The sequence below is a fragment of the Pelodiscus sinensis genome, chromosome 1 (assembly GCF_049634645.1).
Source record: "Pelodiscus sinensis isolate JC-2024 chromosome 1, ASM4963464v1, whole genome shotgun sequence".
Lineage (NCBI taxonomy): Eukaryota > Metazoa > Chordata > Testudines > Trionychidae > Pelodiscus > Pelodiscus sinensis.
Genome location: NC_134711.1, coordinates 98,682,269 through 98,707,805, shown reverse-complemented (window position 1 = coordinate 98,707,805; position 25,537 = coordinate 98,682,269). Strand labels below are relative to the sequence as shown.

Sequence of the window (25,537 nt, the reverse complement as noted above, 5' to 3'; positions counted from 1 at the left end):
TGCTGGTCTGTTCAGGTTGATGAACTTGGCTTCTTTCTGTGTTGTTCAGCATTTCACTAGGTTGCCCTCTCTCTTTCTTTTCAGGCAGTATCCATGCTATCACTTTCCATGAAAGTTATGTTGGTGGCATTCTTAAAGTGTATCCTAAATACATGCATGCATCATTGTCTCCTTACCATATTTGATGCTTTAGGGTACGTCTAGACTACATGGCTCCATCGATGGAGCCATGCAAAATAGTTTACTCAGCATAGCCAAAGAAGCGGGGATTTAAATAATCCCCGCTTCATTAAAATAAAAATGGCCACCGTGTGTCAGCCGACAGTCAGGGCAGTGAGTGGTGTGTGTGTGTATGCTATATACCCGAGACTTCAACTGCTGAGTCCAGGGTCCCTTGCAGCGGGCAACCTGGAGGAGGTTGACGAGCGCCCCAATAAGTTTGCAGGGAGAGCTTATTACACTTCAGATTTTAGCTGCTAGAATCTGTGATTCCTTCGCAGCGGGCAGCCTGGGGGAGGCTGAGAAGTGCCCCAATGTATCTGCCACCTGGGAGTGACACAAATCCAAACGCCCAAGCTCTCCCTATATCTGTCCCTTAAGACCGGCTGAAGTTCTTTTAAATTGTGCCTGGGTCTGTTACAGCAACTGAAGGAGTCAGGTTAAAGCTTAAACAGTTACAGGTTTATTGAGGAAGCTTATAAATCATATGGTTGCAATGGCTATTGTTCTATTTCTTAACTGCTAGCAAAATATAGATCTTAAAAATGGTTACAAAGAAGATAAAGATAGGAAAAACAGAAATAATAGTACCAAGTAACAGCTTAACCTTTAAAGAGCTCAGTCTGGGTACACTTAAGACAGAGGACCACATCCAGGTACAATTTTTACCCCCTTCTGTGCCTCTCGACTCCAGCATGTCAGGCCAGGGCCGGTCCCTCAATTCCTAGGAAAGACGAAAATACGAGGTGGGCGTCCCCATAGAACCTCGGGAGGTCAAACACCTAACCCGACCAGCAGGTAGAGGGTAGATTGACACTCAAAAGTGAGTGCGCTGCTGTACCCACCTTTATACCCATGGGGTCACATATTTCTCTTTCTTATCTGTGATGCCAAATGGTGCTGGTCTGTCTTTTGAGAGACCAGTTCTTACAAGGGAGTTGTGAACTTAATTTACACTTGTAAGAGAGATAACTAAATTGGAAGTACTGGGCATTCTTTTCTCAGTGGGAAATTCCTCTTCCAGGGACTGTGTGTTCGTATCAACATGGGTGCCAGCTGGGTACTTCTCGCAGCCTTGAGGCCAGCTTATTGCCTTAATCGTTCTCTCCTCATATCTATGTTTTCAGCTTCTCAGGATCATATGAGCCAGCATAGACTATGCTGATTTTATTGCTCCTTCTCTGTCCTGTATGCTTCAGAGACGCAAATAAAATGGATGATATGGGGGGGGGGGCTGTCTGGCTACACCGTGCTGTGCCTATGATCAGCTGATCCGGCACAGCGCGGCACTCGAGACGCAGCACGGTTGACAAAGGAAGTCTTTGTCGACCGCTCCGATAAACCTTGTTTCACGAGGCATACCGGAGCAGCTTCCCTTGTCGACCACGCCACATCTAGACTGCCGCGCTGTGCCGGATCAGCTGATCATTGGCACAGTGCGGTGGCCATTTTTATTTTAATGAAGTGGGAATTATTTAAATCCCAGCTTCTTTGACTATGCCAGGTAAACTATTTTACATGGCTCCGTCGATGGAGCCATGTAGTCTAGACATACCCTTAGATAGTTTTGCTCTATACAGAATTTCTGATATTTCAAAAAACACTAATAGGACTCTGAAACACTTCTGCAGGCATTTATTTTGGAATGAGTTGAGCTTATCAATTTCTGTTGTAGATATCCACAATGCTGCTTCATAAAGGAAAACAAACATGATGTCAATATTAAAAATCCACAAGGAGTACAGATAGTTCGGATAGGAAGCCTAATCCCCACTACCTAGTTCGTGCCGCGTGTAGCCGCGGGCACGGAGTCTGAACTAGCGGGGATTTAAAAATGGCGGCGCCCGGCAACATGCAAATGAAGCCCGGGAAATTCAAATCCCGGGCTTCATTTGCAACTCCGGTTGCCTACATTAACCACCCTAGTTCGAACTAGGGTGGTAGTGTAGACATACCCTTACAGAGCAGAGCTTAGCCCTCCTCTACCCCCAGTTTTGGGCTGGATCCTGTTCAGTCATTCTGTAGGGATGGTGCATATAAAATCTAGGATTGCCACCCAGCTGTTGTGCCTTGTAGTGGTACCTTGCCAGTTAATTGTGAAAACGTGCCATGTTTTTTTCAAGGCACCAACATCCCCACTGTAAGCTGGCCAGCCAAGCAGAGATCTTGTAATTAAGAGTGAGTGCACATTGTACGGTTGGGAGCAGAGCATAACCAGTCCAGCACCTAGGTCCTCCTCTAAGTCTACAATCTGCTGAAGCCGGCAGTGGCTCCTCCCAACATGGGGACCAGGAACTGGATGGATCAAGGTTCACCAGCAGCATGGTATTGGCAATAGAGACTGGAGTGGCAGGAGCCAGGTTCTTGGGAGTGGGTGTGGTAGAGGGGTAATTAGAAGATAAGAGGAAAAGAGGACTTGAGCTGCCTACAGTCCCCACACTGCACTGCTGCCTGCATGGCAGGGAGGGGAAGGCAGAAGGGGAAGGAAGGGTCGGGCTGGTGGGGACAAGCAGTGCATCTCAGAGTTGGCAACCCTGGTATAATCTGGCCACGTGTAAGAGCTGTAAGTGGATGGGCCATGCTCGATGCAGAGAGAATTTAGAGGACAAAATCCAACAAGTCTCCTCTGAGCACATGTGAACTGAGATTTTTCAGATGTCTGTAAATGCCAATGTGGGTGCGTTTTTCACAAAGATGACAAAAGGCACATCCTTGAGCCCAGGGCAACCCTCCCCACCATTACCAAGTTTTAAACTCCTGTTACAATAATTTGTTTTTAACATGGGCAAAACATATTTTTTCTTAGCATCTTTTTCAGACACAGATTAATCCTTTGAACCCAAATTTCAGAAACAAAACAAACAAAATGGCCTGAGGCAGACACCCAACATTAAACATTTCAGTCTAAATGGTTAAAGTTTGGCAACGTTATAAAAACCTGCTTTCAATTGCTTACAGTGGGAAGTGTTAGGCAAACTTGGCTGTAGGCATTGCTACCTGTGCTGCCTATAATGAAAGGGCATAAAAACAGCAGCAACAGTATACAGTAATTGAACCTTTATTTCACTTATCTGCTTACATAAGTGACTTGCACAATACAGAAAAAATGCATAAGCATATTCATCTAAGAATTGACAAGAACAATTGTATATACTCATATTTTCCAAAAGCATTCCTAACCATCCGTGTGGTACAAGTGATTTGTATATTTCCCTGGTTATATACAGTTATTTTGGAATGATACGTGTATATATAGAATGGGAGTGTTTTAACTCACGTTCAATTAATACTCTGCAATGGAACACTTGTTAGCTACCGATCTATAAACACAGAGGGCATATTTTGATTTTTCATATATATTACGGTAGTAGCTAAGCTTATGTCATTTTTGGTCTGTAATCTTCAAAATATTTTCGAGGCAAATCTCAGAAATCACTCAGTCTGGGAAATATAACAATTAAATGTTATTTCATATTCAGATCAAACAATCTTAATTCAGAAATCTTGCATTTTTTCCATATATTTTCCAGACACCTTACTGTTAAAATAGATTCCACTTAAAGAATTTGAGATAGTTCCTAAATGTGAGCCTCTTAAATTGAGACTCCCTATGATGAATCTGTGCCCTTTCTTAGCACTCGTTTGAAATAAACTGTAGCCCTTAGTAAATAGAGAGGAATTTCCGCAGCACTTGGCATTTGGCCTCACACCAATTCTCCTTTGAAGCTGAAGACTATAGAGAAAATGTCTGATTCCCTGCTGAGTAAACATTTGACCCTAGACAACTGGGAAGAGCCAAACTAAGAGCTTCTGCTTTTCAGAGACAGCTAAAAGGTTACACAACCTCTCCTGCTGAGTCCCAACAACTCAAGGCAATATTCTTAAGTAGGTTCTATAGGCCAAGGTGCCGTCATGGCTCTTTCAAAGACATAGGACACAGTATACATGAAAATCAGTATGACATGTTTCTGGTGCACTTGCAACTCATCCAGAAGTCACAGAGAGGTAGCCGTACTAGTCTGAAACTGAAAAAACTTAAAACAAACAAACACCTCTGCAGCACCTTCGAGGCTAACAAACCATGTAAATGGTATCATGAACTTTCGTGAGCACAACCCACTTCTTCAGATACTCATGATACCAGGTACATTTTTTGTTAGTCTCTAAGGGTGCATCTACACTTGCACTCTAGTTCGAACTAGGGATACAAATGTAGGTGACCGAAATAGCTAATGAAGTGGGGATTTTACTATCCCGCGTTTCATTAGCATGATCTCGCCGGCGCATTACTCTGCTCAACAGCTGTTTTGAAAGTGAAAGTGAGCGCCGGGATGTGTTAGTTCGAGCCAAACCCCTTGGTTCGAACAAACGTGTCCCGGAGCTAACTTTCACTTTTGAAACAGCTGTTGAGCGGAGTAACGCGCCAGCGAGATCATGCTAATGAAGCATGGGCTATTTAAATCCCCACTTCATTAGCAATTTCAGTCACCTACATTTGCATCCCTAGTTCGAAATAGGGTGCAAGTGTAGACGTATCCTAAGGTGCTGCAGAACTATTTGTTGTTTCTTTTAAGTTTATCCAGAAGTCAGTGAGACTTCAAGCCAAAGATAAGTCATACAAACATACCAAGAAAATATCAAGAAGTCTACTGCCAGACTGTCTTGATACATTATAGTACAAGAAAAACAGTTCAAAAGGCAGATATGTGCATCTGGAGAAAAAAAAACCTGGTGATTGGGTCAAGCTGAGATCTGAAGTTAGACAAATTTAAACTGGAAATATGGCACAGATTTGTAACAGAGTGGTTTAACTGAAGGAACAGATTACCAAGGAGAGTTTCTCCATCACTTGAAATATTTAAATAATAACTTGGTGTTTTTCTAAAAGTTATGTTTTAGTTCAACCACAAGTGAACAATTTGATTCAGGAGTTGTTGGGTGAAAGTTAATGGACTATGCAGGAGGTTAAACCAGATAATCACAATTTTCCCTTTTGACCTTAGAATTTATTAATTTATTTCAAATTATGGTTATAGTAATCACCACTATAACGTTAACAATTCCCTTAATGGTAAGTAACGCATGTGGAATTAATTAGCAATTTTTAATTTTGATACATCTACAATTGTTGCCCTTTAGAAACAATGCAATCTACGATTTTGTTTTAATACACAGGACTAATCTTGATTATTGAAATAGTATACCAATGGATTGTAATGCCACCATATACAGTCCCAGAATTAAATGACAAAAAGTGTGGTTATATCAAATAGTGCACTACTCAGGTATACTGTTGGCCTGCAATAAAATATTTTCTAAGTGAAAGTACTTTAAAGTTTATACTCTGTTTGGTTCTGCAATACAAAAGAATGCACGAAGTACTAACACATCATGATGGTCTCTCCTACATTCCCCATCATCCTCTTGGAAACAAACTGAGATGACAACAGAGGTTCACATTTGTATTGCTAACAGTGGAGATGTTTTATCAGACCATTATTTAAAGCACAACTATTTTACCTGAATCTCTCCAGGTGTTTCTCTGAGTTGGGAAAATGTTCTTGTGTTGACTCTGTTTGACTGGAAGGCCTTGGAATTTGGTGCTGTGCATTTGAGTAGACTCAAGAATTCCAGGTGAAAAATTCATGTGAGCTGTGAACCTGGGGCATAGTAAGGAAGATCTCTGATGGGGATGATTGTGCTGGGGAAAAAAAGATAAGAGTGAGAAGCCACCAACCCTCCATGTGTGCAGAAAAAGCCACCACCTTGCTATTAAAAGGATTAAGCCAACAGCAACTCACTAAAAGGCTATATCTAGACTGCAGGCTTCTTTCGGAAGAAGCTTTTCTGGAAGAGATCTTCAGAAAAAACTTCTTCTCAAAGAGAGCGTCTACACAGCAAAGGCACATCGAAAAAGTGATTGGCTTTATCGAAAGATAGCATTTTTCTGAAAAAACTCTGCAGTGTAGGCATCACCAGTATTTTGCAATTCATTTTGCATTCTTTAAATTCTAAGAATTTGAAGATGACACCCACTACATACAGGAAAGAAAGCCACCTACTGGTCTGAGATAAATACATTAGAATGAATACTGTATCATTAATTGTCAGGAAAAGGAATTAATTTGATCTGTTTTTAAAGTGCTAGAGGCACAACATTTAACATGCTCACTTATTTACTCATCAGATCCCAGGCTATGAACCTAGCACACTCTCCAGCTCCCTGATTAAATGAGACTTCATGTTTAGACAGAGCTCCTATCCAGAGCTTTGGTTCACAGACGTGGAAACAAAATAAGGAAAAACAGCAGCAGCACAGAGAAGTCCACAGCTCACTAGTAATGGTGACAATTGCTTTGGAAGTTGTCAGTGTTGTCTCATCTCAATAGTTGTGAGGCTTTTATGGAATACAAGTTTAAGGTCTCTGTTTTGTCTATATACTGGCCTATATACTGTTTGCTGTTGGAGAATGTGTGTTGACTTTTACCTGACTGACATTTACCACATTTACTAACCCAGGGTATGTCTACACTATCCTCCTAGTTCGAACTAGGAAGGTAATGTATGCATACCGCACTTGCAAATGAAGCCCGGGATTTGAATTTCCCGGGCTTCATTTGCATAAGCGGGGAGCCGCCATTTTTAAATCCCCGCTGGTTCGAACCCCGTGCAGCGCGGCTACACGGGGCTCAAACTAGGTAGTTCGGACTAGGTTCCTATTCCGAACTACCGTTACTCCTCGTGAAATGAGGTGTACCGGTAGTTCGGAATAGGCACCCTAGTCCGAACTACCTAGTTCGAGCCCCGTGTAGCCGCGCTGCACGGGGTTCGAACCAGCTGGGTTTTAAAAATGGCGGCTCCCCGCTTATGCAAATGAAGCCCGGGAAATTCAAATCCCGGGCTTCATTTGCAAGTGCGGTATGCCTACATTACCCTCCTAGTTCGAACTAGCGGGGTAGTGTAGACATACCCCCAGAGCCATAATCCTGCAACTAAATTAGAGTAAGGGCCACTGCAACCTCACAAAGTCTCATTGACTTTTATTATTTGCAGATTCAGGTCTCTACCAATTTGGTAACCAGGACTCAATGGAACGAGAACTTGCATCTTCATTGTTCCTTAATGGTGAACTGATCAGATAAAAATTCTATGGTCCTACATGTGTTCTTTTCTCATTTTTCTTCTCTGCTACCCCTCACGTTTGAGAAGAGGTCCCCATGAACATCCATAAAATTACCTCCTTGTCCTCCTTCACACTCTCCTTTGCTGTAATACCTATAAAAAACTGGCATCAACTTTAAAGTAATTATTAATAATTAATATTCACCTCCTCTATTTCCTTTATGGTTACAAAGTTATAATGCTGTTTATAGACAAATGCTACCTATGTTTAACTGATAGTCTCAAGATCAGCACATGTGAAGCAATTGTGTGGACAAAGCAATTCCAGCATGCTGTACATTTTTTGCTAAAGGAATAAAAAACAACGAGGACATACCGTGAAAATAGTGATTTATTAATTCTTCCTATTCTTTCTGTATCACTCCAATTTTCCTCAAACCACAATGAAAAATTACCACAGTACTCAAACTATGTATATCATGTTTGGGGGTTTGTTTTTTGCAAATGAATTGATATTTCTACAAAATACAGTTTTAAAACCCCTGTTTAACTTGTGTTTCAGATTATAGTTTATTTTTGGAATCATGAACAGAGAGGCCATAATAAATGACATAGTGAAAGAAGAGAGAGAACTGTAAACCATAACAAAGCAGTTAACAATTGACAAGAATTTGCATCCCCTGCATTTAAAGCAATTTGTCACTTCCAGTTTCATATAACTTGCCTACATGAAGCATATGGAAATTATGAACTGTATGGACTATCTCTAGGTTTCTTTTCTTTGTTGATACACATTCCCTTAAAAACTAAAATGATAAATTATAGTTGAAAAGCCTCAAACCAGAAAAAAGGTCACGAGAGTTACAATTAATTAGCTCACAACCAAAAAAAATCAAAGCAAAATGAACTTTTCAGTGAAGAATACTCTCAAAACTCATGTATAGAGTTTTAAACTCTTTTTGCTAAAAGTCTAGTTATGCAACTTCTATTGTATTCTTCTATAAAACCGTGTTTCCTTGAGGGCAAAGTTTGGAGAACTATCTAGACCCATATTTCAGTTCGTATTGTTGTGATTCTTTTGATGTGCACAAAGTAGACTCTAGCTGGGAATCAGTGTTAGAAGTACTTTATTGTGCTAGCAATGCTCAATATTTAAAAGTTCCCAAGTTTTTTGGAAAGGATTCACATTTTCAGCAAGTATAAAAACATAGTTTTTAATATCACACATAAAGCACATTAGCTAGCCCCAAGTACATTTGAAAAAGAAATGGGATTGTAGTAAGATTTCCAATTTAAAAATTACATTATTTTTCCATGATTTTTATGCAAAATTAATGAGGAGACTAGAAAGAAGTATGGAACATCTAGTGGTTAAATGTGACTCATTGTAAAGAATGCACCCTTTTCAATAACACTTCTCTTTTGATTAACTAAAAGCCAGGCCTTATATATTATACACAATCCTCTTTTTAAACAAGGCAGACTCCCACACCACAAAGATACTAGAACAGTAAATATTGATTTTCTTGACTGATGGTACACCTCATGCTACCCAGACCACTCAAGCATCTGCTTGTTACCACAAGCTATTCCCTTTGTCAAGAAATAAAGCAAAGTGGCGTTATGTGCTATCGGTTGTGGATTGCAAATACTCACATACATTTTTCAGAATGAAAGGTACCTTCTTTTGATTTTTAAAGTGTTTAGTTTAGGCCCATATACACTCCTACCACCTGTACTTTTCAATTGTTGGTTTGCCAAGATCACTGCGGTTTTCTTGCTAGCTTCTTTATTACAGTTTATTATAAGAAAAGCATCTAGTGAAGCCATAATATTTTTTTTTAGAAAAGATAGACATAAAAACAAAACCTGCAAATCTTAGTGCAAGTTTTGCATGTACCAAGTACTCTACGTACATGATTATAAAACAAGGGTGATGTATTGGAGAAAAGATTGGGTTTGTCCATGGTATCTCATTATTAATTGGGCAGTCTTTTTATTTTGATGTTGAGGTGGATACAAAAGCATGTACAAACTGAGCCAACATTTACATCTGCTACACAATTCAGAAGTGAGTGTGGGGAGGTGTTAGCAATGGACAACACATTTTTAGTGCTCTGTGGACAATAATTATCAGCATTGCAAAGTGAGGGTATGTCTACACTACCACCCTAGTTCAAACTAGGGTGGTAATGTAGGCATACCGCACTTGCAAATGAAGCCCGGGATTTGAATTTCCCGGGCTTCATTTGCATAAGCCGGCCGGCGCCATTTTTAAATGCCGGCTCGTTCGAACCCCGTGCCGCGCGGCTACACGCGGCACGGGCTAGATAGTGCGGACTAGCAAGCCATTCCGCACTATCTGTACACTATCTAGCCCATGCCGCGTGTAGCCACGCGGCACGGGGTTCGAACGAGCCGGCATTTAAAAATGGCGCCGGCCGGCTTATGCAAATGAAGCCCAGGAAATTCAAATCCCGGGCTTCATTTGCAAGTGCAGTATGCCTACATTACCCCGCTAGTTCGAACTAGCGGGGTAGTGTAGACATACCCTAAGAGGTGCTATTCAAAGGTATTGATTTTTCACTGAAAATTTGTTTGTTTTTTAACAAAACTGTGAAAGAAAAATACACACCCTCCCCCCCACCAATTCATCAGATTATAATTTTTCCACACCAGCAGCTGATTGGAGGAGACTCACCGAGGATGTGAGACCACTAGTTGCCATTCTCTGCAGAAGACTCATCTCTCCCCTCCCACCTTTCCACTAGTTGTCCCTCTCTTGTGGGAGGGCAGAGAGGTACAGCCTTCTTCCTCCCTTCTTCTTTCTCCCCTCCAAAGGAAAAGAGAAATGTTGCTATCTCTTTCTTTTTCTTTAGCCAGAATTTTTAGTCAACAGTATGGGCCGGTCAGTTCCCTCTCCCCTTTTAGTTTCCCACAGGTTTAGAGGTTGGGAACACAAGGGCGGTCCCTTGTTGTATTAATTTTGATAGAATCTATGGGCTACAACTATTAATGCAATCCAGTCACTGTCCAGCGTTAAACAGTACTAAAAAAGGTACAGGGTTTGGTATACAGGGGCTGCAACCTGCTTAGTACCATGGCAAGCCCAGCATTTCACAGCCTTTTAACCCGATACAGAGAAAAAGGGGGAACCATTAAAGCATTTGCAATGTAAAGTATTAAGAAAGGCTTTCATTTTAAAACATCCTTTGTTCCCCTTCCCTTCAGCTGGAGAGAATCTCGGGGGGGGGGGGGAGGAGAACCTCTTACTTGACAGTCTTTCAGCTGGTGTCATTGATGAGTCTTCCTTTGGAAGAAAACAATAGAAATCAGTTGAGATAAGTTGGAGCTTGTTACTGCTCTTTAAGTCAGATCCTGTTTCTTAAAAAGACTCTCGTTAGCCCAGTCTGGTCAGGATATCTTTTAGGATCAAGATGAAGAAGAACCAGGGTCTCAGGAGATGACAGTAGTGGCAGCCACAATGAAAGCTTGTTCCACTAGCCAATTTTTGTCCCCCAAGTCTCTGTCCTCAAGAACCCACAAAAGGGAGTGTTGGACAGAATAGCCCATTCCATCATTATCTGGTCCATCGGTTAGGCCTAGTTTCTGACCAATTTTGATTCACTGATTTCAGATTCCACAGTTTTCTTCTTTACCAGGCATGAGCAGTGGGTAATATAGGCAAGGGAAGGCATTTCCCGGCTGCTGGGTTGGGGCCACGGTGCGGCAACCCCAGCCTTCCAGACGGTCAGGAAGGATTGGGCTTAAGGGCTGGGGTTAGGTGGGGCTTGGCTGAAGGGTAGGTTGTTGAAGGGATGTAGTCTTGAGGAAGCAGTGTGGCTTTGGGTAGAAGGAGCAGAGCTTGGACTTGCCTTCCCCAGCTGGGCCTTCACCTGCTGCCCATGTTACCAAGCATGATCGTAACACAGCCTTTTGAGTTATATCAGTCAGCCTTTCGTACTGTACTAACAGATCTGATTATTTTTTTCATCAAAATGGATAGAAAAATACTCATTGTGCAAGGAACCTGAACCAGAAATAGGCAAGTGAGACCTGGGGGAGAAGTGTCCAGAGTAATCTAAGATGGTAAATCAAGGGGTAATGATATTCAATCATAAAATGAGCAAATGACTTATTAGGCTGCATATTAAATGTATACATTGTCCTAATGGTGATACTTAGAGTGCATTCATTAAAGCAAGAACTGAGAAGCTGCTATAAGGAACACATCTCTGAAACTAGAGAGAATGGACATGATGGTAGGATTGACAGGTGTCTGGTTTTCAGACAGAATGCCTGGTTGAAAAGGGTCCCTGGTGGCTCCGGGAAGCATTGCTGACCAGGCCATTAAAAGTCTGGGTGGTGGTGCAGCAGAGTCCCTGCCTGCCCTGCCTGCTCCCAGAAAGTGGTTAGCATGTCCAGCTCCTAGGCACACAGGTGGCCACAGGGGGCTTTACCCACTGCCCCTGTCCTGAGTGCTGGCTCAGTAGCTCCCATTGGCCAGGAACTATGACCAATGGGAACTGTGAAGGGAGTGCCTACAAGCAAGAGCAGCTCATGACACCACCTAGTCCCTCCACCTATGAGCCATACTACAAGACAGCTGCTTTTGGAAGCCATCTGAGGTAGGAGATGCCTGGGCGAAGCCAACATCCCACAGTCATTCCTGCACTCCAACCCCCTGCCCGTACTCTAAGCTCCCTCCTGTACCCCAAACTCCCTCATCCCTGGTTCCAACCCAAGACTGCACCCCAACTGGGACCCACACCTCCAGCTGCACTTTAAGCCTCCCAGCCTCAGCCCAGAGCCCCCTCCTGCATGGCCCCACCCCAGAGCCTGCATCCTCAGTCAGAGCCCTCACACCCCCCTCCTCCTGCACTTCAACCTGCTACCCCATCCACAGCCCAGTGAAAGTGAGGGTGGTGGAGAATGAGCGATGGAGGGAGAGGGGATGGAGTGAGCAGAGGGCAGGGCCTTGGAGATAGGAGCAGGGGTGACGCATCAGAGAAGGAAGTGGGGTCAAAGGTGTTCAATTTGTGCACTTAGAAAGTTGACAACCCTACAATGTGACCACGTAAAGCAGGTCTTGTTCACTCCTGAGAAGGTATCCTCAAAGCAAGGCAGCATTTAGTAATGGTTAGAGTATAGGACTGCGAGTCAGACTTGGGCTCTGGTCCTATCATTGCTGCTGGCTTGCTCTATGTCATTGAGCAAGTCACTTAATGGTCCTATACTTCCATTTTCCTATCAGTCACAGGAAGAGAATACTACTGCTTATCACTGTAAACTGCTTCAAGTTCCTAGCCTCCCAAACCCCAGATATAAATACCTCCCATACCCATGTTCAAAGAATAATGAGTCAGTAATGTCCTTATCTGTTTTGAAAATAAGGAACCAATACATGTAAGTGGTTTTTTTAAAGGAAATGCAAAACAAACATGGGAGAAAAGATAAAAAATGCAATAAAGTGATCTGAAAAGTTTGACATCGTAAGTAAAAATAAACAAACAATGCAATGAACACAGTCTTGTTGCTTGTAAAATAGGCCCAGATATTAAAGATCTAAACTTTCTAAGATGTTCATTTTCTGATTTTATTTTTTGGGTAAAGGAATCATAATTCAATTACTCGATGATTTATTACAAAACACTTTGCCCACACAAGATTTTTCAGTATGTAAACACCATACTATTACACTATCTACTATTACAGGCCTAATATTTCAGATTTCATTAGTCAATAAAGCCAGGTTTATTTGTAATAAAGTTAAGCCCTTCCAACCACTGACCATGGAAACCAGATTTTGAAATAATTCAGATTTGTGTTTCTGTTCTTTCTAATTAAGGGTAATATCAGGAAGGACAGACAGTGGGTAGCATTGTTCAAGCACCATGGATTTAAGCAAGAAAATCTGATTATCAGCTCATGTCAGAAGCCAAGCGATAATGCAGCTTAGCATTTGTTTGGGCTTTTTCTTTAGCCAAAAGATAATTACTGTTCGTTAAGTCTTACGTAAGTGTATCTAATATCTATGGTCCTAAAAATTATGAATAGTAAAAGCACACAATAGGCAAAGAAGAATTACTGTATTTATTATTTACTTGGACTGTTCCATCAAGATAATTTCATTAGCCAGAAAAGTTAAACTTAATGTCAAAGTATAATTTTTTAAAGGCCAAAAAGTTAAATATCAATTCTCATGCAATTTGTATGAGAAGTTACATTTTTATCAACACACAAAAGCCATATTAAAGTAACACTAAGATCCCTGTCTGGCCATTCATACTTAAACAAAACTCACAATGGCCTTAATGGGAGTCATCTTGCCATAATATTGCCTGCAGGATCTTACCTTTAAGATACAAATGTTTGCAGTGCTGAATGCCTGCAGCATTCCGTTGACTTCAGTATATTCAACACATTGCAGAATTAGGCCTTACATGTTTTGAACAAACAGAGAAAATAATATTTCAGACCAAAAGTTGTAGCTCTTTTTCTCGGTATTGGAACACTGACATGATGACATGTTCATTAAACAGTGCAGGAGCACTGTTACCTGATAAATGTTATGTTTTGTGAAGTAGTTAAAGGGATGAGAGAGAGGCTCATTTACACTTATGGCCTTCTGCTTATAGGAGCAGAGAGAATTAAAAGTATGAGCACACTGGCCAATAGGAACCAGGAAGCATGACCCTGAAATGTTTTAAGGTCCCTGTAGGCTTTGGTGAGGTAGTCTAGAGAAAATGGCTTCCCTACAGGGAAAATACCTGATGGAATTTAACCTACCAGATAGCTGAAAATTTGCATGCCTGTTTTCATCGAGATTTCAAACTTCACTGAAAAATAGAAACAATGTCAACTAACTTTTCTTCTCGATTCTTCATCCAGCTCTACTACTTAGTTTGCTGTCTTGACAGAGAAGAAGAGATGAAATATTGTATGTGTGTAAAAGTAGGCAAGGGGAGTAAATTCATTTCACTGATCAGTTATTGCAACTTTAACTTCACTTTAACACATTTTTTGTATGTGCAAATTTCCTTCATTTTGAAATAACCATAACACAACATTGGGTAGTGAATAAAACTGGGGGAAGGGGCAATTCTCCCCCTTCCTCTTGATGTCTGTGATCTACAGTAAGAGAATCTTACTAATGTGCATCTCCTAAGACTCTCTGGAGAGAGCCCTGTCTCCTACGCACTTTAGGAAATGCACAGAGTAGAGATCCACATAGGTATGTGTATCAACCACCTGGTGAACCTTATGACAAATTAATTTGACAAAGTCAACTCTGACCCTCTGTATTTGTCCCAAAAGCTCCTTATACAAGGGACATACTGTCTTCAAAAGAACTGACATTTACACATTCACCTCACTATAAAAATTTTATATAGCACCGTATAACATGCAAAATAGTTGATTAGGTGAAATCACAGTAGAGATGAAAGCTGATAAGTTACATGTAGAGAAAAAAAAGCGATATTTGGTGCCATCTGCAATAGGAAATAATTCACAGCTAACCAGCTTTAAAGCACAAACAGATGACTAAACATATCATGTAAAAGATGGTCAACTTGTTTGACTTTCAATGAAAATTTTTGTGAAAAACTGTGTGAAAAGTTTCTGCTCTTTTTCCATCAGCTCGGTTACCACTTAAAATACACTGTCGGGGCCTGATCTTTAGCAGTCATCCACTAAGATCCCTTAGAATCAGAGGCAATGGGCATCTCACAGGATAGGATCCTAGTTAAATAATATTTAATAGTAAGAGATGGAATCTACACATGAAATGAAAATACAGTATCAGTATCCAAGAACTGGTCTCTGAATTGGTACTCAGAAGATATTCGTTCGGACCCTGATTGAGTAAAGAGCTTACAAATATATTTAACCCTATGAACAATCCCATACTACTCACATGCTTGAAGGTTAAGCACATGTTTATGGATTTTGCAGAATTTGGGCTTGGGATGGGATGGACTAGGCCCTGAGACCCCCTGACCCTGCCACACTCAGCCCCAGGAAAGAGCAGTAAAGAGGTCTTCTGACCTGTCTAGAGCAGCTGTCTGAGAAGAAGCCAATCAGGGTCCCGCTGATCCATAAGGAAAAGCTGCTAGAGCTGGGCAAGAGCAGATGGTGCTTCAGGATGGCTCCTGGGACTCCACCGAACAAGGCTCTGAGGTAAAGGTGAAGAATGTGCAGGAACCACGGGGAAGGGCTCTAGGGAATTATAGCAGCAATTCAATTATTTAAAGAGACATTGTAGACAGTTGCTGTCTACAGGGTCTCTGGGCTGACACCCAGAGTAGAGAGTGGACTTGGGTTCTCCCCAACTTCCCATTAGCCGCTAGGAGGAAGTAGCCCCAGACAGTGAGGCAACCGGGAAAAGGGGAAAGAATTAGATTATAGTGACTCAGCTAAAGATCTGGGGCTAGAAAAACCCGGAGAGGATGAAGCATTGCCACCAGGGAAGGATTCCTGGGGCACCATTGTATTATGGAGCAGGGATAAACTGAAAGATAATAGAGGGTACCAAGAGACACCTTGTTAGACTTGTACCCTGGAAGGCGTTCTCCTTGTTTTAACAGACTGTGTGTGACTCAGCTGGAGGGCTGAGTCACCGAAGAGCCACCACAAACAGAGGGAGAGCACACAGACACAAGCACTCAGCCAGGGAGTTCTCGTGAGAGATGAGTGCACCCTGTTATAAGGCTTCAATAAATATTATGTTAAAAGTCAAATACAACTTTTGGAAAATAAATTGTCAATCAAAAGTAAAGAACAAAACTAAAGCAAAATAAAAGCTTTTTTATTCAGGTTACGCAATACACGCATACACTGAAGTAACAAGATGAATGACAGATGAAAAAATAATCAGCCTTTTGTGCACCACTTATATAACAATTCCAGGCTATAAACCAATGATACACAACAGTGATTATGAAATTAAAATCTCTTTTGCAGGAAAGACTTCAAAAATAATTTGTCACCATGACTTTATTGAATGTAATTATAACATTTAGATTAGTGAAAATACATGTATGTACTGGAAATTAACAATAAACAGGGAAGGAAGTATTAAGATGTAACCCAAGTTAGTCACTTCAAAGAGACAGTTTTTTAAGTAATACAATACCACACAAGAATATAAAAAATCCCACAGATAAGAAGCAAAGAAAGAGCAATAATCTTGTTTATTTTTATTCAGATTTTAAAGCCAGAATGGTCTATTATGATCATTAGTCTAAACTAGGGCAGACAAATTACTTAAAAAATTAAAGGAGACATACAATTCTCTTCCAAGCAGTTCAATCTCAAATTTAATTAACACATTATTTTAATAAGTGTCATATAGAAAGATATGCAGACAAATAATATCTTTTGTAATTGTAATAAAACTGATAAAAAACATTCCCCAAAATAAGCACACTAGGATTGTTAATAATAATTATTATAAAGTTGTGGTGATGAGAGATGCAGGTTATCACTCAGTCAGGTATTTATTTGGCCCCCATCAGAGTGCCTCACAACCTTTAGCCTATTTATCCTGACAACACTACTATGATGTACATACGTGTTAGCATCCACATTTAGAGGTGGAGACAGATTTACTCAAACTCTGATACAAAGTCTGTGATGGAGCAGGGAATTACACATGTGTCTCCTGAGTCCCAGGCCACTGGTTTAGCCACTGGATCATGCTTCCGCTCAGTTTAGCCTGTTGGATTATAGCTTGTCCCTTCCATTCTTGCACAGCCCATCAGAGTTTTTCTAAAGTTACTCCTTCCCTCCCTGGATACCATCACTGCTAGGTAAATCTATTTATTCATCATGATATGGCTCTATCACAAAAAAGCAGATTCTTTTCTCTTCCTTAATTGTGTTTTGTGAGGGGACAGTACCAGGATGAACACCTTATCAGGCAGGGCCATCCTTAGGCATACGCAGAGTACGCACTTGCGTAGGGCACCACAGTATTTCTGGGGCACCACTCTGCCGGGAGAAATGGGAAGCAGTGAGCAGGCAACAGCAGGGCTGCTGGGTCCTAGAGAGAGCCGAATGAGCTGCCTGCAGCACAGTCTGAGGGAAGGGATTGGCTGCTGGGGTCTCTGGGAAGGAGAGGGAGTAAGAGTGGAGGAAGGAACTTACCTGTGAGACTCTCTCCCCTAGCGTAAGGTGAGGCAGGCTGGCCGGGCAGCTCTGCGGCAGTATCCTTTCTTCTCCCCTCCCCCCATGAAGCACCCCCCTTTTTCCCTCCCCCTCCCCCGCGGAGCACCCCTCTCTCCCCCCTTCCCTCCGGCAGGGCTGGGTTGGGTGAGGTGCTAGGGGGGTTGGGTGAGGTGTTGGAGGGGAGGAGGGGGAAGGCCTGGCTGGCTAGCTGCGTGCTGACTGAGGCAGGGGCAGACTGGCCCAGTGGGCCGTCTGCCGAAGGGCCTGCTGGCGGCAGATACGTGGGGCACCAGCGCACCGCACTTTAAATTCCCCAGCGCCAGCTGGGGCACTGTGTAGGGCACTGTGTCTCCTATATAAAGACAATGCTAAAACCTTTTGAGTTTGACATAATATTTTATTTAAAAATGAAGCCTGGCCAATATACCCCCAACTGGGCCAAATCCCCATCTCACTACAGCATCTTAACACTCCTGCACTTTCTGACCCCAAATCTGAGCCTATCATACACTGGAACCCCCTGTCATGAGCCTCTTACATCCCCAAATTCCTGCATCCCCACATCCTCAGTCTTCTACCACAACATTCTTGCACCATCCACACATGTCAAATGTGTGTCCTGAGCCTATCATACTCACAACCTCCTTGCCCTGAGCCCCGCACATATCCAACACAAACTCCTGCACCCTTACATCCACAAGCCTGTGGCTTGCTCAGCATCCCAATCTTCCACCTGAGCCCAACACTCCCCAGCCTGGAGCCTCCTCCCTGAGCCAGCATCCCCTTCTCCTGCATCCAAATTCCCTCTCAGAGCTTGCACTTCTCACCCCTTCCCACACCCAAATCCCTCATTCGCACCCCAGAGCCTGCACCTCCTCTCTCAACCAAGTGAGAGCGTAACATAATTTTAATGTATTAGTGGGTTCCTTTTTTTTTTTGCTTGACAAACCTAGGCATAGGGGCACCAGTTTAATAATCCCGCGTAGGGCACCATAAATCCTAAGGACGGTCCAGTTACCAGGACATCACTGGAGGTAAGCAGGATCAAACAAAGTAAGTAGAAAATATATGCCAAATATAATGTTGAAATCTGATTTTGGAATTTCTCAAAAAGCAAACATACCTACACAGCGAGGAGGAGGAGGAACTGAGCATAAAAGCTGGTTTCTGGATCGGCTACTAGTTTGTCTGATAGAAAGATGAGGACTCACACATTGATCCATAGTACTAACGGCACATCACAGCACTAATTAGCTACAGAAAATAAAAATGGTTTTTCTTTTTACCCTTAGACATTTGTAACATATGTATCGGTATACTCCTAATGGCCTTGATCTTTCAAACATTTATACACTTGATTAACTTTGTTCACACGTACAGTCCCACTACATTAGACTATGTGAGACAAGTTGCTGTTGCTTAAATGTTTGCATATTAGTAGAATGCCTGGGTTTTAGAGGATTGAAATGACACTTAGCATAGCCTGTGTCAGTCATTCTGACGGTACATCTATACTAGCTCCCTAGATCGATCTAGGGAGGCTAATGAGGGCGACCGGAATTGCAAATCAAGCCCGGGATTTAAATATCCCACGTTTGATTTGCATGTTCCTGGCTGGTTGAAATTAAATTAACGTGGTCCGATAACTTGCCAAAATCCCAAATAACAATCAAGGAAGAACAAATAAAAATCGAGAAATTGAGTTGGGGGGGGGGGGCAGGGGATAGCTCAGAGGTTTTTGAGCATTGGCCTGCTAAACTCATGGTTGTGAGTTCAATCCTTAAGGGGGCCATTTAGGGATTTAGGGCAAATCTGTCAGGAATGGTACTTGGCCCTGCTGTGAGGGCAGGGGACTGGACTCCATGACTTTAAGGTCCCTTCCAGCTCTATGAGATGGTATATCTCCATATATTATATTATATTAGCAACATGTCTATTTGAGCCAAGAAATTAACATGCACCATGATCAGGAAGATGAACTCTTCCTCCTGCAATGAGGTTTACCAGCGATTTCAAATTAGGGGCTTTAAATTGGAATCCCACTTCACTGCCACATGTAGATGTGGGCAGTTACTTCTGGCTAGTCAATTTATTAAATGGCAACCGGCTGGGAACATGCAAATCAAGCGCAGAATATTTAAATCCTGGGCTTGATTTGCAATTCCAGTCGCTCTTATTAGCCTCCCTAGATCGATCTAGGGGGCTAGTGTAGACTTACCCTGAGAGAATTGTATATTGTAACTAACCAGCATAGTGTCCTTTTTTCAAGTTACTAGTTGCATAGTTATATTGATGAACATAAGAATGGCCAACTGGGTCAGACCAAAGGTCCATCTAGCCCCGTATCCTGTCTTCTAGCAGTGGCAGAATAGGTGACAGAATAGGTAATCATCAAGTGCTCCATCTCCTGTTGCTCATTCCCAGCTTCTGACAAACAGAGGCTAGGGACACCATTCCTGCCCATCCTGGCTAACAGCCATTGATTCACCTAACCTCCATTAATTTATCTAGTTCTCTTTTGCCCAAAAGTATATTGTAGGTATAAAGTCCATCTGAGTATAATAATACCTGTCTATCTATAAGTCTAACTTACATTCCTCCCTTTTCTCTTCATGTAAATGCTACTATTATAAAACATCCTTGTTGGGGTTTTTTTTTTTTTTTTCAAAACTGATATAAAAATTAACTAAACATCTAGCATATGGAGGGTTTTTTTTAGCAAACACTTACCATTGTGTGGTGCCCCATTGTTTTCTCTCCTTCAATAGATGTCTTTTAAAAGTACACATAAAGAGAATGAGACGCTGTGTCAAACTTACTGGCAGTGCATGTTTAAACACCTGCTTCTCTTCATCAGCCCTTCATAATATTGTTAAATGATAATTATACATACTGATGAGTAACTAATCAAAATACTGTAATCTGTCTTGAAAGGATTTGTGCTAATATTACAAGTATAGCATTAATAGTCTATTTAGCCTGTGTTTTTGAAAGAAAACATACCTTCATATAGAGATCTCACAGAAAAGAGCTGGAGAAAACTTACTGCGTGTTTCTCCCTGTGCTACACTATTGTGTGTTATATGGTTTACTATTTCATATATATGTGTATGTATTTATTTTTATGTATATACACATTTGTTTATTTTACTCTTTTTGAACTTTACTTAATAAATTCATGCCACAGCCATAATTAATGTTGCTATTTTGACAATTTATTTAGTTGGAAAAACTGAGTCACACACTTGAGCTAGTTTCAGAATGTTTGTTGTAGACACTAAGTTACGGCTGAGCTCCATTTTCCATTCTAACCATACTTTTCATTTTCTCATAACTTAAAAAAATATTTCTTTGAAGATGAAATGTTCTATACTTAGTCTAAGCTTGGTCTCAACAGGTCAAATGTTGTAGGTGGGAAAAACACAAGTACTCAGCAAATTTATTTAAATTAAAAAAGCACTATGTTTCACTGGTGTTTGCCAAGCTCTTTTATTCATTTTCAACAAACATATGTGCAAGTGAATGTCTGTGCATGAGAATACTTGAAGAGAGTATTCCAAAAATGAATGTGAATGGATGAAGTCATGAAGATAGGAAATGAACATGTTAATATTGGAGGTTTCTCTGTCACACTAATGTCATGCTTCCCGGAGATAGCTTAAATAAATCACTTACCACTCGTGAACCTACATGTGCTTCTGTGTGTTCCTTGCTCCTGCCTGCACATCATTACATGTTGTGAAAGTGGGATCCCAACCCAAACCTCTGTGTCCACCAGCACAGCACACGCACAAGTATTTGTGCCAGAAACGATCACTCACAACAAACATTCTCCACAAGTCCTGGTGATTGGCTCATAAACATTCTAGAAACTGAAACAATTCCACATGAACCACCTGTCCAATCATTTGGAAGAATGAACATATTTGTTAAATTAAAATAAATGATTATTGATAACTTAATCTTTAGATAAAGGGGCCAAATTCAAATTCTGATGTAAATATGTCAGTTAGCTATAGTATCGGCCCAATACTCAGTAAGTAAGTTAAAAAGTTAGTTTAAAGTTTTAGCAAAATTAGTTCAGCAATTTTACTTATGCAGAGTGGCAGTGGGGGGGAAAGGTTTTCTTCTGTTCCAGGTGCCATACTTTATGTTCCAGATGTTATTTTTCATGCTTATATGGCTGAAAAATAACTGAAGCTAGACACTTCATGCTGAGTAAGTTTCATCATTCTTAATGAAGAAAAGGTGAAAAATTCATGTTTGGGAAAAAAAATAGTTCCATCTTTTAAAATTATGACGATTGAAATTCAGAATGTGAAAGTTATAACACAGAAAAGACGGCTCAGTCTAAGGATCATACTGCTACAGCAACTCAGGAGTTGACATAAATATAAGGCCATTTAGTGGAGACAAGGAGACATGGTTTCCCTGAAAGTCTTCACAGCCTGCTTCAAAATAGTAAATGAACTGGATGAATTGGAAGGGTTGAATCCACACCAACAGAGAGCAGTTAAACATTCTCAGATTCACAGACCATATTGTGTTGATCACCAAAAAGACTATCAAACTACAGAAAATTCTACAAAAAGCAGTCAGACTGAAAATTAACTGCTCCTAAATTAACGTGGTCTGATAACTTGCCAAAATCCCAAATAACAATCAAGGAAGAACAAATAAAAATTGAAAAATTGAGTGGGGGGGGGCGGGGCAGAGGGGCCAGGGAATAGCTCAGTGGTTTGAGCATTGGCCTGCTAAACCCATGGTTGTGAGTTCAATCCTTGAGGGGGCCATTTAGGGATCTGGGGCACATCTGTCAGAAATGGTACCTGGCCCTGCTGTGAGAGCAGGGGACTGGACTCCATGACCTTAAGGTCCCTTCCATCTCTATGAGATGGTATATCTCCATATATTATATTAGTAACATGTCCATTTGAGCCAAGAAATTAACATGCACCATGATAAGGAAGATGAACTCTAAGAAAGAAAGCAGGTCAGTGCCTATTCAGTTCTATCAAGAATGTTCTCCAACGAAAAGACAACACATGAGAGCAGGTATAGTAAAATGTGATGGGCCAACCATATAGCAAGGGTCACTTGATAACTGATGGATTGCAGCTGTTGCTGAGTGGTACCCACAGGAAGTGGAATAAACACTCAGCTGACCTCCAAAGAAATGGGAAGATTTTATAATGAAAAGACATAGCCACACATGAAGGAGGAGCCCAGAGTAAGAAGTGATGGAAATAAATAACATCACAGGAACATTACAAAGAGATTACACATTACACTACAGTCTATGCGAAAAACAAAGGACCTGAAACACCTGATTTTGGAACATCTACATAAACCTCAACATTTGCTAAAAATAAACTCCTAAAAATTAAATTAATAAAAGCCTAAAAACCAAATGCCCTAAAGATGTGATTTTCTTAAGTTAATTGTTCACAGGAGTTTAGACAGTCTGGCTCTGAAAGCCGTCAAAGTGCCTACATGAATAGGGTCAAGAGTGTCACCTTCTTTTACTTGTTTCATGGCCCAGATTCTATGAAATACCATAGAATCATCTGTTTCTAAAATTAGAACTCAGTAACATGTCACTGATAATCAATCCAAAATAATGTACTACTACTGCTGCTGCTACAGGTTTGCCTATACTACACCACAGTTCGGGTGAGGGACGTGTGAACTATAGAGTACACCAGAACTATGCTGCTAATTGCCCTGTAGGGACACCACTACAGTAAAGGTGCCTACTTAGTGGTAAAACAGTCCTGTTCCAAAGAGGACGATGTTAAAAAAAAGTAGGTACCTTTTAGTTCTGTACCTCAGGTTCCCAGTCTATAAAACTAGGATAATAATTCTTACCTCCTCCCCTGTTCAGTGCTGAGCACTGTGGTGGATGGAAAAAAAAGCATAGAGATGTTAAGTTTTATTATTATCTTGATGTGTGAAAATGTAAAATTAGAACCCCAGGGACTGCTGGGTGTCCTGTTCTGGTTTCGTCCCTCACTCTCTATTATGCTGTTTATCAAGGATTGCTGTATATTTTTAGAGTCCTGACAGATCAACCCAGCAAGTCTGCACAGGAGTTTAGCAGAAGGTGGAGTTTGGCACCAGACTCTCTGATTTAGCAGCCGGGGTTGTTCTTATGTTGTTATCACTACATGTTTGAAGATATTGCCTACTCTTCAGACCCCAGCTGAGATGACAATACATTATATAATGGTAATTTTTGAAAGGACCTGCCTGCTATGTGAATTTGACTCACTTATACCTGGGGGGAAGATATTTTCCATGCATCTCATTCCCTTCGCATCATATCATATGGAGTAACCTCACACAACCCTGTTCAATAATTTCCTATCATTTTAATGTTTATAATTTATCATTTGTTCACTGAAAGCGAAGCAATCCATAGACAATATGCTTCCAACAGTTTGCTTTCATCTTATTCATTATGGCTGTGTCTAGACTGCATCCCTTTTCCATAAAAGGGATGCAAATTAGACACATCGCAATTGCAAATGAAGCGGGGATTTAAATCCCCCCAGCTTCATTTGCATAAACATGGCTGCCGCTTTTTTCCGGCTCGGAGCTTTGCTGGAAAAAAGCGCCACTCTAGACGGGGATCTTTCAGAAAATAAAGCCTTTTCCGAAAGATCCTTTATTACTTTTTTTTTAAGAGGAATAAGGGATCTTTCGGAAAAGGCTTTATTTTCCGAAAGATCCCCGTCTAGACTGGTGCTTTTTTCCAGCAAAGCTCCGAGCCGGAAAAAAGCGGCAGCCATGTTTATGCAAATGAAGCTGGGGGGATTTAAATCCCCGCTTCATTTGCAATTGCGATGTGTCTAATTTGCATCCCTTTTATGGAAAAGGGATGCAGTCTAGACACAGCCTATATGTTTTACTCTGCCACAGTCCTTTATACCACTGCTTACCAAGCAATCTTCAATGATGCTTCTAAAATTTGTATTCCTTTGTTTCACTCAGCACATTTTAAAATAATTCAGTGTGCAATATCCAAACACAACTATCCCAATTTAACAACATTACAAACTAATTGTGCAGTGCACGTGGGAGTGTAAAAGCTGCCATTTTACTTCAGTGGGAGCAGTGGCAATCCAATGCTCAACTTCAAGCCATTCTTTGATGTCATCCCCAACCACGTCCTCTAAACATGGATCTGCAACTTGCTGTGGTTGCTCTGATGGCATAGCCTGATCAAAGGCCAACATCAGCTCCAGGGTTACCTTGGGAACTAGATCTGACAGCTACGCGTTCTCCCCTCAGTAGTGTCATGACTGTAGGGCTATAAGAGTGTTATTAACAGACTCTGTGCTTTGATGTAGTCCCCAGCACCAGACTGAATTCCTCATAGAAGGGGCAGGTAAACAGGGTGCTCCCTGAGCTCTATAATCATCCTAGGTTTTGTGATAGTCAGTCTTGAGGCGCTTGACTCATTTTCTGTATTCATCGGCAATCCATAGGATCCCCAACACTGCAAGCCTCTCTAACATAATGCTGTACACACAATCATTTCTTGTACTCTTGCTGAAGTCAGGGGTCTTGCTTGCCTCACACCCTAAGTTGTATCCAAATTAAGATATTGGGGCCAGCTAACACTGCACTGGGTGTAGGGGTTCTTCGTAATCCACATGAAAAGGAAGGGTTAAATGCCAGCTCTTGTGTGAACTAGGATGTTGCTTCTAGTTCCAGTGAATCAAGTAGAAATATGGGCATAGAAGGACCAGGAGAGCTGGGCCTAAGGGATTGTGGGGTAGTATTGGCAGACATTCTGGACACAAGGATGATGACCCCAGGCTTGAGCAGCAACTATACTGTGAAATGAGTGGTCTTGGTCCCTTGCCACACTGGAATTTACACATGGTACCCTACCCCAAATTGAGTGCATAGGTCCAAGACCTAAGAGGATTCTGACTTGAGTCAGAAGATTTTGTATGTGAATATTAGTGGGATTTTGATTTAAAAACTAGCACTCAGCCAGAGTTTAATATGCAGTGCA

At 41.3% G+C, this 25,537-nt stretch overlaps 1 protein-coding gene across 1 annotated transcript in view; it reads right to left on the bottom strand.

Annotated features, from left to right (window-relative positions):
- The window catches only part of C1H12orf42 (chromosome 1 C12orf42 homolog), a 237,713-nt gene that overhangs the window by 181,226 nt on the left and 30,950 nt on the right, over positions 1 to 25,537 (bottom strand). The window contains exon 3 of the mRNA XM_075938918.1: positions 5,740 to 5,920. Within this exon, the coding sequence (XP_075795033.1) occupies positions 5,740 to 5,920 (181 nt within the window). The remainder of the gene's footprint in view (positions 1 to 5,739; positions 5,921 to 25,537) is intronic.